Source organism: Sinocyclocheilus anshuiensis, unplaced genomic scaffold (assembly GCF_001515605.1).
Source record: "Sinocyclocheilus anshuiensis isolate Anshui unplaced genomic scaffold, SAMN03320099.WGS_v1.1 scaffold738, whole genome shotgun sequence".
Lineage (NCBI taxonomy): Eukaryota > Metazoa > Chordata > Actinopteri > Cypriniformes > Cyprinidae > Sinocyclocheilus > Sinocyclocheilus anshuiensis.
Window position 1 is genome coordinate 445726 of NW_015542364.1, and position 17153 is coordinate 462878.

The 17153-nt window shown below is 33.7% G+C and overlaps 1 protein-coding gene across 1 annotated transcript in view; it reads right to left on the reverse strand.

The window, feature by feature from the left end:
- Nucleotides 1–2970: 2970 nt before the first annotated feature.
- The window catches only part of LOC107692032 (small G protein signaling modulator 1-like), a 48119-nt gene continuing 33936 nt past the window's right edge, over nucleotides 2971–17153 (reverse strand). Inside the window, exons 19-25 of the mRNA XM_016490909.1 lie at nucleotides 16147–17151; nucleotides 14120–14244; nucleotides 13500–13582; nucleotides 8375–8484; nucleotides 8179–8275; nucleotides 4657–4824; nucleotides 2971–3743 (exon numbers count right to left, since the gene is read on the reverse strand). Of these exons, the coding sequence (XP_016346395.1) occupies nucleotides 3655–3743; nucleotides 4657–4824; nucleotides 8179–8275; nucleotides 8375–8484; nucleotides 13500–13582; nucleotides 14120–14244; nucleotides 16147–17151 (1677 nt within the window). The 3' untranslated portion in view covers nucleotides 2971–3654. The remainder of the gene's footprint in view (nucleotides 3744–4656; nucleotides 4825–8178; nucleotides 8276–8374; nucleotides 8485–13499; nucleotides 13583–14119; nucleotides 14245–16146; nucleotides 17152–17153) is intronic.

A 17153-nucleotide genomic window follows, 5' to 3' on the forward strand; every position in this document is an offset into this window, starting at 1 on the left:
ATAGGTGTATGTCAGTAAAAAACAAAGAGGACAAAAGAGGGAAATGTTTTTGTTTTAGACTGTTCTGTGTTAACCAAATAAATTATTTATATACAAATAAAATAGGAAAGTGCTGAAAGCCAACATTTACTTCTTTATTAAATAAATAAATAATACAAGAAGTCTCCTTTACAATAATAATAATAATACATCAAGTAATTAGTCAATAATTACTGAAGTTTAACCATTTCTTTCTTCACAATAATAATAATAAATTAGAAAAAAATTAATAAAAACAGGAAAATGGTAATTAAGGACAATATTTACTAAAGAAGAACCATTTCATTCTGTTAAATAAATTAAATAAATAAATAAAATAGAGATGTGCTGAAAATTTATATTTACTGAAGTAGGCTAGAAGTATTTAATTCTTCGCAAAATAATACAAATTAATAACATATAAAAAAAAATATGTAAGATGCCTCATGTTAATGCACTTTTATTTTCTTCTTTTTTACATTTTTATTCATTTGATCTTTTTCATGCGGTTATGTTATGCATGAGAATGTAATTTGTATCTTGCTCGGTATTTCATTATAGGTTGATTATTAAATGTTGTATTTTTGATTACATGTTTAGATGTTTGTAATATTGTCTGTACAAAGGCACTTATATAATGCACATAATGTAAACATCAAATATACATGTGTATATATATTTTCCCAGCAGTTAAAGCACGATTCAACAGAAAAACAGTCAACACATACATTTATTAAATATTATAATACAGATTATATCATATGCAGCACACACAATATACTATGTAGTTTCACAGAGGACAATAAAAATATATAGGTTTCCAATACAGCTTCAACAAATCTTTAGTGTCTGTCGTTGTCAGTAGTGAGGCTGTGAGCTGAATACATCGATCAGAAGAGGTTTTTACAATTCACACGTCCAACATTTGTAGATATTGTTATATTATGAGCTACATACAGCGCCGTTCTGTGTAAGCTAATGTTACAGGGCATAAACAGCGATACATACAGAGAGATGATATGATGGGGAGTTAGTGTCGATAACACTGGCACGTCAACCGATCGCTCTCGATTACAGCAGGTTACTACAATCACATCAGATCCAACAAGTGCTAGAAGTTCGGGACACCTTACAAAAGTTTGGCTGCTGGTAGAAGAGCACATCTGTACACACGCACACATGTCTATATGGCAGATATCAGATATACGTGAACATCAGCACACACATCCCTGAACAGAGAAACTTAAGGCAAAAAGATCAATACGAATGAAACTCTGTCTGGTGATCGATTGTTTTTACAGTAAAGCTTCACTGAGTGAGGTACGTCATTGTGTAGCAGCTCAACAGATTATCTGAGTGATGAAAACATGCGGCTCACATTTCACCCCAAAATCAAAAGGAAGAAATAAATCCTTTTTGTTTGTTTTTTTGCATAAAGGAAATTCAGCCTATTTTTAAGACCATTTCATGACATTCAAACCCTGTCAAATAAATAAATATCTCATTTTCATTCAATCTAATGTGACATTTACATAATACATTACAATAATGATATGCAAACAAACATGCAAAAATCTAAACGGTCCTAAAAATAGAATGCAAATATCATTTCTTATTTTTTTCCATTGTATTTAAAAGTGAAATATGAGGAAAAAGCAAATTCAGCCTATTTTTAAGACCATTTCTTGACAAGTAAGCACATTTTATCACCAAATAAATAAAATCTAATGTTTATTACTGTAATGTGGCAATACACACACACACGCACACACACACACACACATGTCATGGTAGTGTTCATTCTTTTTATCATTTAAATTAAATATTTATTACAATAATGATTTACAAAAATTTTGCAAACATGCAAAAATATTAATGGTTAACCCTCTACATTGCGAGTAAATCACTTGCATATGCGACTAAATCTTCACTCTGGGTGACTAAATGATGTCTAATATTAGCCAATGACTAATAAATTCTCAGATTTTCCTCGACAGTGTGTGAGTTGGAGGCTAAGTATAAGTTAAGCACAGATATATTTTTACTCGTCGAACACACTGACTGAGTGCTTCAGAGTTTCACTCTCCATCAACCGATCTGTGATATTTTCCAGTTCATCTGAATGGATGCGCAGCGCACCTGTATTTGACGCACCGTAAACTCTAGTGTGAAGGCACATGACTTGCCGTCGCTTTGTCTCACACACACACACACACACACACACAGAGCGAGAGTCTTACACACCATGCAGAATTGACGCGCTACATGTAAACGATATTCTTTGTTGTATTTTCCTGTCAAAATAACGGAGTTCCTTTTGGAATTCTTCAGCTTTTAAGAACTGCCGGGTTTTCCTTGATTTCAGCGTATCAATTCGAGCGAACACACACAACCTGATTAATATTCATGAATCCAGCAGCTCATTAATCCTTAGTGCATTTTATTTTGTTCTTATTAGTAGAATTCTAAGTATTATTAATTATTATAATTATTATCTTATCAGTATTATTGTTAGTTTTTCCCCATTTTTTTACATGCATATATGGTACATCAGTCTGGCAAGTAAACTAAAAAATGTACTAGCCAATGGCGTTTCAATTACCAAGGAGTCCGTAGAGGGTTGATGGTCCTAAAAATAGAATGCAAATTTAAAATGTTTTTTTTTCTTTGTATTTAGAGGTGAAATATGAGAGAAAAAAAAGAAAAATCTGCCTATTTTTAAGACCATTTCATTTCATTAAGCACAATTTACTGCCAAATAAATAAATTAAATTTTCATCACTGTAATGCAACAAAAAATTATATATATATACACACACACATACACATACCATGGTAGTATTTATTCTACATCCTTTAATTTATTAAAAAAATAAATAAATAAACGCATTACAATAATGATTAACTAAATTTTCACAAATATTCAAACATGTTAATGGTCCTAAAAATAGAATGCAATTATCATTTCTTATTTTTTCCTTTGTATTTAGAGGTGAAATATGAGGCGAGATTCTCCCAATCAGCTGAAAATGACAAAAAAAATCACTTTCTTCCCCGACGCAAACAGGTGCCTTCTCTTTTTCTGTGCAAACATCATGAAGTGACGTGTGAAGTATGCTAAACATCTGCAATAATAATTGTCTTAATTTTCACACGTTTAAAAAAATAAATAAATATACAGCATTATTTTTTAATACTTTGTGCTTTTAGAAAATCTGTCTTAGAAAGGGTGCACGCCATCCCTGCCATTCATAGATCATCTTTATATATTTCATAGCCGTTTGTTTACATCCACAACCTCGTATAAAACTATTCTGAGTATCCTACATTTTTTACTATAATATCTCTCTTCATCTCTTATATATTCGCAGTCATGTTTACTCTTACAGACCCCATGAAATCAAAATCAGTTTAGCTTTGAGTCCATAACTAAATAAATGTTATGCATTTTTGGCGATCAGATGAGCGATTTGTCCTGCCCCCAACTTCCTATTTCAATATGCATTCGCTATAAATTAATCTAAAATATAATAATATTAAGTCTGGGCAGATGAAAACAACACTAGTTTGGCATTTACTTGAGCTGAGGGTTTGTTTAATGACACTGAGCGTCTTCAGATTGCTAATGGAAGTCAATCACTTGTTCTCAATCAGGATCTGGACCTTGTTCACCAGCTCTCGGGCCATGAGCAGCAGCTTCGGGACATCGTGATGCTCAGCCATTTCTAGATCAGGACACAAAGGACAACATCACAGCGGCTCTGATTCTGCATGGCTGCTCAGTAGGGCTGGGCGATATGGCAAAATGTACCGATTTTTAACTAGTCAACTTGTAAATGTAACTACAACATGATTCAAGTAACTTTCTTTATTAACCCTCTAGTTAGAGAAAATTCTATTCCAAGTGCAGCACACATGAAGTTGTCAACATGATGTAAATGTTAAACAAATCACTTGTTAAATATCTTTGCAGAAAAGACGCATGAACTACAACTAATTGTACAAATTTGTCTTATACCTATTATATGTTCAGAAATAATACGAGGAAGATGCTTTAAAAAAAAATCTCAAAAGTCAAGGTAATTCAAATTCAAAATGACTGAAGGTAAAACACCAGCAGACTATTATTAACTATAAATGTTCTGTAAAAACAATGAACAGCAGCTTTCAGTCTGTCACTGTGATGCAAACATGAAATATCAGACATACAGTAGTACTTCTTTACAGTTTTTTAATTTGATTGCGCTGCTTTTCCATTGTTTTTCTGTGTAAACATGGATGTGTTTGACTGTTGCGCTCGCGTCTCTTGCATGAAACGACAGTCTAAAAACACACCGCTCAAGTTAGAAGTTGTTCACTCCCATCTTCTTGCATGTTTTCCTCTTCCACTGCCACGTCACATCTTTATTAATACAAAAGCACATTCTGTGTGATATGAGCGCGTCACACATGAGCGGTTAATCACGTGCGCCAACGTGCGGCTGGATCGTTCTTTTCTACTTTACTGCTATAATTGGTATATTGTGATTCCTTGATTTCTAAAAAATAAAATCGTGGCAAAACATTAAATTCGAATTAATCGATAAAATCTGAAAAATCGGCCAGCCCTACTGCTCAGTGATTGGTCAGTCAGCTCACCGTTGAAAAACTTGATTATGTCTGTGAAGTCCATGTTGTTCTCCAGGATGATGTCGCGGTACAGCTCCACCAGCGCCAGCGCGATAAACAGCACGAAGTGCTCCGAGGAGGCGAACCGTGCGGCCCAGATGGTCTCCCACACCGAGAACACGTCGTCGTACACCATTTCTGAAAGAAAGATGAACAACAGCACTCACTCACTCTGACTGCAGCAGCATTGTCAGGTGTTTCCAACTCAATCCGAGCATCTTCAAGAATCGGCTAAAAACACCTCTCTTCTATCTTTATTTGACGCTCTAACTCTAGAACTCTATTCTAATTCTATTCTTTAAAAAAAAATTGTCCCTTTTAGACTTGCACTCTATTCATTTACTAACTGCTTGTTATCTTTAAAAAAAAACTAACACTAGCTTCTCTATTCTTTTTAAATTCTATTTGTTTTTATTTTTATTTATTATACAATTAACGGAAAAAAAAAACCTTGCTACGTTGTGTTAAGCTAACTGAGACTTGTCATAGCACTTGCATATCATTGCTCTTTTGTTGATTTTGATTGCTTTGTCCTCATTTGTCAGTCAATATACTGTACATGAGTCAGCTGGTGCTACATTACTATAATATTAAAGGTTAAAATGAGTTGATTTGTATACAAACATTTAAATTACAATCAATTAAGTTTTATAATAAAGTTATAATATTAACTCTACAATTACATAATTATATTTCTACTCCAATTAGTTTTGTGAAATATAAACATTTAAATGGTGGCTTTATTTATTTCAACAAATTAAACATTGAAGAACAGTAAAAAATTATAATGAATATGTTATATAGTGCATCTATTTAGCAAAATGCTCCTCTCTAGAGTTAATTTTTCTAGCTGACTAACGAGTTTATGGTCACTGGATGTGTTTTCTGAGGTAATGAGACATTACGTGACATTGTTTACAAGCCGTTATTTTGACATCTTTGCGCGGTTGAAACACTGATTGAGTGATCACATACTCTTTCTTTTACCACACCTTTGAATGTTTATTCATGTTTATTTTGTCCTGTAATCAGTTCACGCGCACTACAGCGATCTGTCACTCCACATTAAACAGCGCCAAAATGGCATTTATTGTTTGAATATTGTAATAAAATGTACAGAATTCGAAATCTGAGGCTTTGTTTCATATCAAATATGAATATTGTAATAAAATGTACAGAATTCGAAATCTGAGGCTTTGTTTCATATCAAATATGAATATTGTAATAAAATGTACAGAATTCGAAATCTGAGGCTTTGTTTCATATCAAATATGAATATTGTAATAAAATGTACAGAATTCGAAATCTGAGGCTTTGTTTCATATCAAATATGAATATTGTAATAAAATGTACAGAATTCGAAATCTGAGGCTTTGTTTCATATCAAATATGAATATTGTAATAAAATGTACAGAATTCGAAATCTGAGGCTTTGTTTCATATCAAATATGAATATTGTAATAAAATGTACAGAATTCGAAATCTGAGGCTTTGTTTCATATCAAATATGAATATTGTAATAAAATGTACAGAATTCGAAATCTGAGGCTTTGTTTCATATCAAAAGTAACCAAGCACAATGCTTATTGAGATTTATTTTTTACATTTAGTCATTTAGCAGACGCTTTTATCCAAAGCGACTTACAAATGAGGACAATAAAAGCAATAAAACCAACAAAAGGGCAATAATATGCAAGTGCTATGACAAGTCTCAGTTAGCTCCGAGCATCTTCAAGAATCGGCTAAAAACACCTCTCTTCTATCTTTATTTGACGCTCTAACTCTAGAACTCTATTCTAATTCTATTCTTTAAAAAAAAATTGTCCCTTTTAGACTTGCACTCTATTCATTTACTAACTGCTTGTTATCTTTAAAAAAAAACTAACACTAGCTTCTCTATTCTTTTTAAATTCTATTTGTTTTTATTTTTATTTATTATACAATTAACGGAAAAAAAAAACCTTGCTACGTTGTGTTAAGCTAACTGAGACTTGTCATAGCACTTGCATATCATTGCTCTTTTGTTGATTTTGATTGCTTTGTCCTCATTTGTCAGTCAATATACTGTACATGAGTCAGCTGGTGCTACATTACTATAATATTAAAGGTTAAAATGAGTTGATTTGTATACAAACATTTAAATTACAATCAATTAAGTTTTATAATAAAGTTATAATATTAACTCTACAATTACATAATTATATTTCTACTCCAATTAGTTTTGTGAAATATAAACATTTAAATGGTGGCTTTATTTATTTCAACAAATTAAACATTGAAGAACAGTAAAAAATTATAATGAATATGTTATATAGTGCATCTATTTAGCAAAATGCTCCTCTCTAGAGTTAATTTTTCTAGCTGACTAACGAGTTTATGGTCACTGGATGTGTTTTCTGAGGTAATGAGACATTACGTGACATTGTTTACAAGCCGTTATTTTGACATCTTTGCGCGGTTGAAACACTGATTGAGTGATCACATACTCTTTCTTTTACCACACCTTTGAATGTTTATTCATGTTTATTTTGTCCTGTAATCAGTTCACGCGCACTACAGCGATCTGTCACTCCACATTAAACAGCGCCAAAATGGCATTTATTGTTTGAATATTGTAATAAAATGTACAGAATTCGAAATCTGAGGCTTTGTTTCATATCAAAAGTAACCAAGCACAATGCTTATTGAGATTTATTTTTTACATTTAGTCATTTAGCAGACGCTTTTATCCAAAGCGACTTACAAATGAGGACAATAAAAGCAATAAAAGCAGTCAAAACTAACAAAAGAGCAATGATATGCAAGTGCTATAACAAGTCTCAGTTAGCTTAACACAGTACACATAGCAAGGGCTTTTATTTTAAATTATATAATAAATAAAAAGAAAACAGACAGAATAGAAAAAGAATAGAGCATTTTTAGAGAATACGAGTTTTTTTTTTTTAAGAAAACAAGCAATTAGTAAATGAATAGAGTGCAAGTCTAAAAGGGGCATTTTTTTTTTTAAAGAATAGAATTAGAATAGAGAGTGCTAGAGTTAGAGGGTCAAATAAAGATGGAAGAGATGTGTTTTTAGCCGATTCTTTAGTTATTCAACAAAAGTCCAAAACGCAAAACAATGCAGGTGCATTGAATACTGAAATATAAATTGACTTTTAAAAAGAAAATGATACTCTAAATATGAAAGGAAAACCTCCAATAGGTGGCGGCAAATCATTTTCTTAATGAGTGAGTCATTGAGTCATTCATTTAAACGGCTGATCAATTCAGAAACAAAGCAACCGACTGTCATTATGAATGAAACATTGAGTCACTTGATTTGTTTAAAACCATGGATTCTTTAAGTAATGAATCACCGCTGTGTGCTTATTTGCTGTACTTATTTGTTTATGATTTAATATTTATTTAGTTGGCATGTAATATTTATTCGCATTTTTGTTTTGTTTTGCAGTATAAACAAGATGCAAAATGAGGTTTTTGCAGTGCGCTCGCCTCTCTTGAAGTCCAGGAGGAACCAGCGGTAGCAGAAGTAGAAGTGTGTGTAATCGCCGTTCTGCTGCATCAGCTCGAACAGCTCCGAGTCCAGAATCTGAAGAGGTGTGACCGAATCATGACATGAGACACACACACACACAGAGTCTAAAACATCAGCAGAATGTGTTTAATAATGTGTGTTTAATAAGTAAACCTGGATGAGGGAGCGCATGTTGGCGAAGTGTGTGTCCATGGCTCCTCCGTGAGGGAAGTTCTGGTTCATTCGTTTCATGAGCTCAGTGAAGCAGCTGAAGGCCATGGCCTCTGAGTTACAGTCAAAGATCAATCAGAAACAAATAATCACTTGGCAATATAAAAGAGACTTATTGCTTTAGTTTAAAATCACTGTGTTTAAAGTAGTGCTGTCAATCAATTAAAGGGGTCATATGATGCGATTTCAAGTTTTCCTTTCTCTTTGGAGTGTTATCGCTCACATGCTCTGCTAATCACACTTTTTCTGAAATTCATCGCGATTAATCACGATTAATCCCATCTAACATTAACGTTTTTTAATATACTTTTATATTGCAATAATTTCACATTCAAATGAATGCACAAACAACATAAATACAGTATATTTTTAATAATTGTTTAATGGCATCTTTTTTTATAACTGAAGGCGAGTGTCATTGATACCAATACTACTGATGTCTCTATGAAAGTTTTTTTTCCCCAATAATATTTAATCACTGACTATAGCCATTCAACATTGCAGTATAATCAAGAGCTAGCAATTGTAACATTTATTAGACTTTAAAAAAAATAACTTATAATTTAAGTGAACTTAAAACAATCTTCACATAAACCCATTATAATAAATGCCATATTTACCTGTGCCCTTCAGCAGAAATATACAGAAATTGAAACTGAAGTTATCAAACACTAAATTCTGAATTAAATATAGATGAATCCTTACAGCTATAAAAGTGATTGATTTCTTCTTCTTTTTTTGCTTTGATGAACAGACATCACAGCAGCTGGTTATTAGGTTGTTTTGGCTGCTATTACTTTAAGAGCTGCCTCTGCTGAACGTGACGCAGATCTGACACGCATCATATTTTCTCTCAACTCTCTTCACCTTTTTTGAACCACTTCAGGTCTTAAAGTCTCTACTAATGAACTGACGAGTTGAATCGGTGCTTAAGATGAGAGATCTTTTGGTAATATTCACAATAAATAATTGTCCCATCAAGTTATATATTTGTCCAATCATATTTCAGAGGCAAAAATAATTATACATTTTTATATTCAGACAGTGCACAGTAGGGGTTAATGGAGTAAATAAGGTAAAACTCAGAGTTAACGTACCATCATCCAGGATGACCAGCAGGGGCGCGAGTAAGTCACACATTCCCTGGACGTATCCAATGTCAAGGTGCTGCCAAACGTAACTTAACGCACAAAAAAACACTGTAAGACTCACTTACTCCACTTACTTTTAGATTTGGAAAAATTATACATTATATTCAACAAAAATGCATCAAAAGTGACAGTAAAAATATCTATAATGTTACAAAAAATTATATTTCAAATAAATGCTGTTGTTTTGAACTTTCTATTTATCTGTGAATCCTGAAAAATAAAATGTATCACAGTTTCCACAAACATATTCAGCAGCACAACTGTTTTCAACATTGATAATAATCAGAAATGTATCTTGAGCAGCAATTCAGCATATTAGAATGATTTCTGAAGATCATGTGACACTGAAGACTGGAGTAATGATGCTGAAAATTCAGCTTTGCATCACAGAAATAAGTTACATTTTATAATATATTCACATAGAAAATAGCTGTTTAAAATCATAATATTTCACAGTTTTTACTGTACATTTTGAACAAATAAATGCAGCCTTGATGAGCAAAAGAAACTTAAGAGACCATTACACACAGAATATAAACTAAAATATAAGATCAGCTTTATTTTACCTGCACATGATGTTGCGCAGTTTCTCCAGGTTGTCCGGGGTGAAATACCAGTAGTTTCTGTCACATCGATGGACGTCTTTGTCAATGCGGTGCAGATTAAGTGTGTAAAGGTCCACCAGCTCCTGCTGCAAAAGAAACGAGAAGACAAAATAAATCTTTGAAGATCACACACTTTCATAGGAACAGTACAACCAGAAATGAGCCGAATCCTTTGACTTTCTATCTTTAGTGGAACACAAAATAAGATGTTTAACACGTTTAAAGGAGTGCAAAAATAAATTAAATTTGGGTCTGTGCCTCACACAATGCTACTGTATGATTTCAGAAGACTTGAAATATAGTACACAAGTCCTATTAGCTATTTTTCATGATGCTTTTTTGGAGTTTGCGGTCTTGTGGTCACAAAACATAAAACATTTATTTATTATCCTCTATTTAACCAAGATAGGACCAAAGGAGAAACAGAATAATCAAAAATAGAACCAAATTTACAACAACAAAAAAAGACATGGTATGTTTTTGTGTTTATTTACCAGTATCAAAGAATAAAAAACAGTGGAAGTCATAAACTAAACTTAAATAATAACATTTATTAAATATTTATTTTATTTTAAGGTCCCATTGACCATGGCAATGCAAGTCATAAACTAAACTAAATACATGATTTGTTTTACCAGGAAGTTTTCATTTCCAATTTACAAACTAAACTAATAAATAATTTATTAAAAACATTTTTTTTTAAATAAATGTAAAATTTATTTAATGATTTATTTATTATTTATCCTGACTTTTAAAATAGAAGTCCTAAACTACACTATACACAAAAAAATATACTATACTATACACTAAACTAAACTACTACTACTAAAATAAAAAAATAAATACATTTATTTAATGATTTTATTATTTATCCATCCTTTTATCCTATTTATCCATCCGTCCTTATCCTTATCTTGACCTTTAAAATAGAAGTCCTAAACTACACTATACACAAAAATGAGACTACTCTATATACTATACACTAAACTAAACTACTACTACTACTTAATTAAAAAATAAATGAATAAATACATTTATTTAATGATTTATCTAACTTATTTACCCACCCTTTTATCCTATTTATCCATCCATCCTTATCCTTATCTTGTCCTTTAAAATAGAAGTCCTAAAACTACACTATACACAAAAAAATAAAATAAAATGATATGTTTTATAGAAGGCTCAATGTCATTTTTTTTGGTGAACGATCCCTTTAAAGGGGTCAACAGATGCAAAATTCACTTTTACATGTTGTTTGAACTGAAATATGTCTTGCAGTGTGTGTACACAACCACCCTATAATGATAAAAATCCACCCAGTGGTTTTTGTTTTTTTTTCATTCCGATAAATGATAACTCCTTTCTCAAATCAAGCCGTTCTCAGTTTCTTGGCTGTGTGATGTCACACAGACCCAGGCCCCGCCCACGATTGTTGATTGACACTAGTGCTTTACCTTAGACCCACCCTGAGTGAGCTGTGAACAGTCCGCCATTGTTTCGACGCTGGAGCAGATGTAGACAAGCATCTGAGCCGCTGAAGACGCGCAGTGGATTACTTTTTTTGAAGGGAATGAGTCCCCCGATCTACCTAAGTGTGTCTGTTCGCGCGAATCATTCGTGATCCTGCTTCACCTACAGAATGTTTTTTTTTAAGAATCTTTGCAAATCGCCTTTCTTAATAATGTGCAAGTTTCATGATGAATACGGCTAAAGTTTACCATCTCTCAGAGAACTGCACGTCACCCCACGAAGAGAGGGGCGGGGTCAGCAGAGCTCATTAGCATTTATAGGGACATGCACCGAAACGGGTCGCTGTGAACAGAGCTGTTTTTGACAAGGTAAAAAGGGTGTTTGTTTACACTATTCGTTAATTCGTTCATTCCCTAGTTTTAGTAGGCCTAAATCGTGGAATGAATTATTATATTTCATAATTACTTATTAAAATCATTATTGCTTAAAATTAATAAATAATAATAAATTAATTTAAAAAATAATAAAACCTGCTGACGTCGTAGAAACGAATTGTTAATTCAAATTATATTCGGAGCTCTGTAGTTATTAAATAATCTCAGTTAAACTGTAGACCTAAGCTAACACACAGCTGTATATAGGCCTAAATACAGAACTACAGAGTACAGAAGATATTAGCCTACACCACTTAGGCCTATTAAAATATTATTTAAAAAAAAACTGACCCGAACCAATAGGTAGTCCTACAGAATGTAGGCTAGATATAGGCAGCAGTAATTTATAATCTAATATAATGCACGCAAATTTGTTCTTTACAGAACGGAGCGGGATCTGAGCGGGAATTGGTTTATGGCGAGCGTGAGCGGAATATTAACGGAGCGCTTGCTTGGGCGGTTAGAGCGACTGAGTGGAGCGCACGTCCATAGAGCGGAAAATGTAGCGGAGCGTCACACCGCTTCGCTCACATGCTCTGCTAATCACACTTTTTCTGAAATTCATCGCGATTAATCACGATTAATCCCATCTAACATTAACGTTTTTTAATATACTTTTATATTGCAATAATTTCACATTCAAATGAATGCACAAACAACATAAATACAGTATATTTTTAATAATTGTTTAATGGCATCTTTTTTTATAACTGAAGGCGAGTGTCATTGATACCAATACTACTGATGTCTCTATGAAAGTTTTTTTTCCCCAATAATATTTAATCACTGACTATAGCCATTCAACATTGCAGTATAATCAAGAGCTAGCAATTGTAACATTTATTAGACTTTAAAAAAAATAACTTACAATTTAAGTGAACTTAAAACAATCTTCACATAAACCCATTATAATAAATGTCATATTTACCTGTGCCCTTCAGCAGAAATATAGGCTACAGAAAGTAAAATTTAAGTTATCAAACACTAAATTCTAAATTAATTGATGAATCCTTAAAGCTATAAAGCTATCTTTTTTCTTTTTTCTTTTTTTCCTTTGATTAACAGACATCACAGCAGCTGGTTATTAGGTTGTTTTGGCTGCTATTACTTTAAGAGCTGCCTCTGCTGAACGTGACGCAGATCTGACACGCATCATATTTTCTCTCAACTCTCTTCACCTTTTTTGAACCACTTCAGGTCTTAAAGTCTCTACTAATGAACTGACGAGTTGAATCGGTGCTTAAGATGAGAGATCTTTTGGTAATATTCACAATAAATAATTGTCCCATCAAGTTATATATTTGTCCAATCATATTTCAGAGGCAAAAATAATTATACATTTTTATATTCAGACAGTGCACAGTAGGGGTTAATGGAGCAAATAAGGTAAAACTCAGAGTTAACGTACCATCATCCAGGATGACCAGCAGGGGCGCGAGTAAGTCACACATTCCCTGGACGTATCCAATGTCAAGGTGCTGCCAAACGTAACTTAACGCACAAAAAAACACTGTAAGACTCACTTACTCCACTTACTTTTAGATTTGGAAAAATTATACATTATATTCAACAAAAATGCATCAAAAGTGACAGTAAAAATATCTATAATGTTACAAAAAATTATATTTCAAATAAATGCTGTTGTTTTGAACTTTCTATTTATCTGTGAATCCTGAAAAATAAAATGTATCACAGTTTCCACAAACATATTCAGCAGCACAACTGTTTTCAACATTGATAATAATCAGAAATGTATCTTGAGCAGCAATTCAGCATATTAGAATGATTTCTGAAGATCATGTGACACTGAAGACTGGAGTAATGATGCTGAAAATTCAGCTTTGCATCACAGAAATAAGTTACATTTTATAATATATTCACATAGAAAATAGCTGTTTAAAATCATAATATTTCACAGTTTTTACTGTACATTTTGAACAAATAAATGCAGCCTTGATGAGCAAAAGAAACTTAAGAGACCATTACACACAGAATATAAACTAAAATATAAGATCAGCTTTATTTTACCTGCACATGATGTTGCGCAGTTTCTCCAGGTTGTCCGGGGTGAAATACCAGTAGTTTCTGTCACATCGATGGACGTCTTTGTCAATGCGGTGCAGATTAAGTGTGTAAAGGTCCACCAGCTCCTGCTGCAAAAGAAACGAGAAGACAAAATAAATCTTTGAAGATCACACACTTTCATAGGAACAGTACAACCAGAAATGAGCCGAATCCTTTGACTTTCTATCTTTAGTGGAACACAAAATAAGATGTTTAACACGTTTAAAGGAGTGCAAAAATAAATTAAATTTGGGTCTGTGCCTCACACAATGCTACTGTATGATTTCAGAAGACTTGAAATATAGTACACAAGTCCTATTAGCTATTTTTCATGATGCTTTTTTGGAGTTTGCGGTCTTGTGGTCACAAAACATAAAACATTTATTTATTATCCTCTATTTAACCAAGATAGGACCAAAGGAGAAACAGAATAATCAAAAATAGAACCAAATTTACAACAACAAAAAAAGACATGGTATGTTTTTGTGTTTATTTACCAGTATCAAAGAATAAAAAACAGTGGAAGTCATAAACTAAACTTAAATAATAACATTTATTAAATATTTATTTTATTTTAAGGTCCCATTGACCATGGCAATGCAAGTCATAAACTAAACTAAATACATGATTTGTTTTACCAGGAAGTTTTCATTTCCAATTTACAAACTAAACTAATAAATAATTTATTAAAAACATTTTTTTTTAAATAAATGTAAAATTTATTTAATGATTTATTTATTATTTATCCTGACTTTTAAAATAGAAGTCCTAAACTACACTATACACAAAAAAATATACTATACTATACACTAAACTAAACTACTACTACTAAAATAAAAAAATAAATACATTTATTTAATGATTTTATTATTTATCCATCCTTTTATCCTATTTATCCATCCGTCCTTATCCTTATCTTGACCTTTAAAATAGAAGTCCTAAACTACACTATACACAAAAATGAGACTACTCTATATACTATACACTAAACTAAACTACTACTACTACTTAATTAAAAAATAAATGAATAAATACATTTATTTAATGATTTATCTAACTTATTTACCCACCCTTTTATCCTATTTATCCATCCATCCTTATCCTTATCTTGTCCTTTAAAATAGAAGTCCTAAAACTACACTATACACAAAAAAATAAAATAAAATGATATGTTTTATAGAAGGCTCAATGTCATTTTTTTTGGTGAACGATCCCTTTAAAGGGGTCAACAGATGCAAAATTCACTTTTACATGTTGTTTGAACTGAAATATGTCTTGCAGTGTGTGTACACAACCACCCTATAATGATAAAAATCCACCCAGTGGTTTTTGTTTTTTTTTCATTCCGATAAATGATAACTCCTTTCTCAAATCAAGCCGTTCTCAGTTTCTTGGCTGTGTGATGTCACACAGACCCAGGCCCCGCCCACGATTGTTGATTGACACTAGTGCTTTACCTTAGACCCACCCTGAGTGAGCTGTGAACAGTCCGCCATTGTTTCGACGCTGGAGCAGATGTAGACAAGCATCTGAGCCGCTGAAGACGCGCAGTGGATTACTTTTTTTGAAGGGAATGAGTCCCCCGATCTACCTAAGTGTGTCTGTTCGCGCGAATCATTCGTGATCCTGCTTCACCTACAGAATGTTTTTTTTTAAGAATCTTTGCAAATCGCCTTTCTTAATAATGTGCAAGTTTCATGATGAATACGGCTAAAGTTTACCATCTCTCAGAGAACTGCACGTCACCCCACGAAGAGAGGGGCGGGGTCAGCAGAGCTCATTAGCATTTATAGGGACATGCACCGAAACGGGTCGCTGTGAACAGAGCTGTTTTTGACAAGGTAAAAAGGGTGTTTGTTTACACTAACATTGAGAAATTTTAACCAAAGTATGTTATAGACTTTCCATTAAGACCCTAATGAATCATATCAACTTGTGGAAAATGGGCATCCGATGACCCCTTTAAACTGATTATGTTTTTGGTGATATACCGAGTAGGTGGTCCCAATAGACGACACTGGAGACGCGATGTCGTTCTTGTCTCCTGTGACGGCTAGAGAGTCTGGTTTGGGGAATGAGTTGTCCATCTCCGGTTCCTCCTCGGAGAGCGCCGAGTCTGTTCCCTCCGGGCTGGTGTTGATACTCGGCTCCATGCAGAGCTCCAGAGCAGGTGCCATGGGACGAGCCAAAGTCAGAGGCGTCCTGGACACGCTGCTCTCCAAGGACATATAAACCACCGACGAAGCAATCTCCTCCATTTCCAGCGCCGAGGGCGAGTCGTCGGACATGTCCGGAGATTGTTTCGATAGGGAGGTGATGGGGCCGCAGCTCTCCGACTCTGATTCGGTGATCTGTTTGATTATGGATCGACCGGCGTCCCAGCCGATTGTTTGCGGCACACTGATGGCTTCATTCGGGGTTCGTATCACATTCTGTGCTTCAGATGAACATTCAGTTTTGTTTTCATCCGTTTGAGAGATTTTCCTAACGTCCAGCGACGGCTGTGGATCAGATTTGGCGTCTTGGCCTTCATCCATTTTCAAATACGCTTCTGGGTCTGCTTTTGATTTTGGGTTTTCTTCTCCAGACGGAGAAGACGCATGTCCTGGATCTTTAATCTCAACCTCTTTTGACTCTGAGGATTTGGTTGTTTCTTCAACAGGATCCTGTTGTGATTCATTCATGTCATTTTGTTCAGATTTTCCAGCACTGTTTTGCATTTTAGTTTCTCTTTCAGACAAATCAGCTGCGTTTTTTGAGTTTGCATCATCCTCTGAATGTGCCACCTCATGCATTTCTGTCTTAGATGTGTGTTTTGCATTCAGAGTCTGGAGTTTGTCTTCTGCATTCAAAGTCTGGGGTTTATCTTCTGTATTCAAAGTCTGGGGTTTGCCGTCTTCCGAAGTCAAAGTCTGGGGTTTGTCGTCTTCCGCAGTCAAAGTTTGGGGTTTGTCGTCTTCCGCAGTCAAAGTCTGGGGTTTGTCGTCTTCAGCAGTCA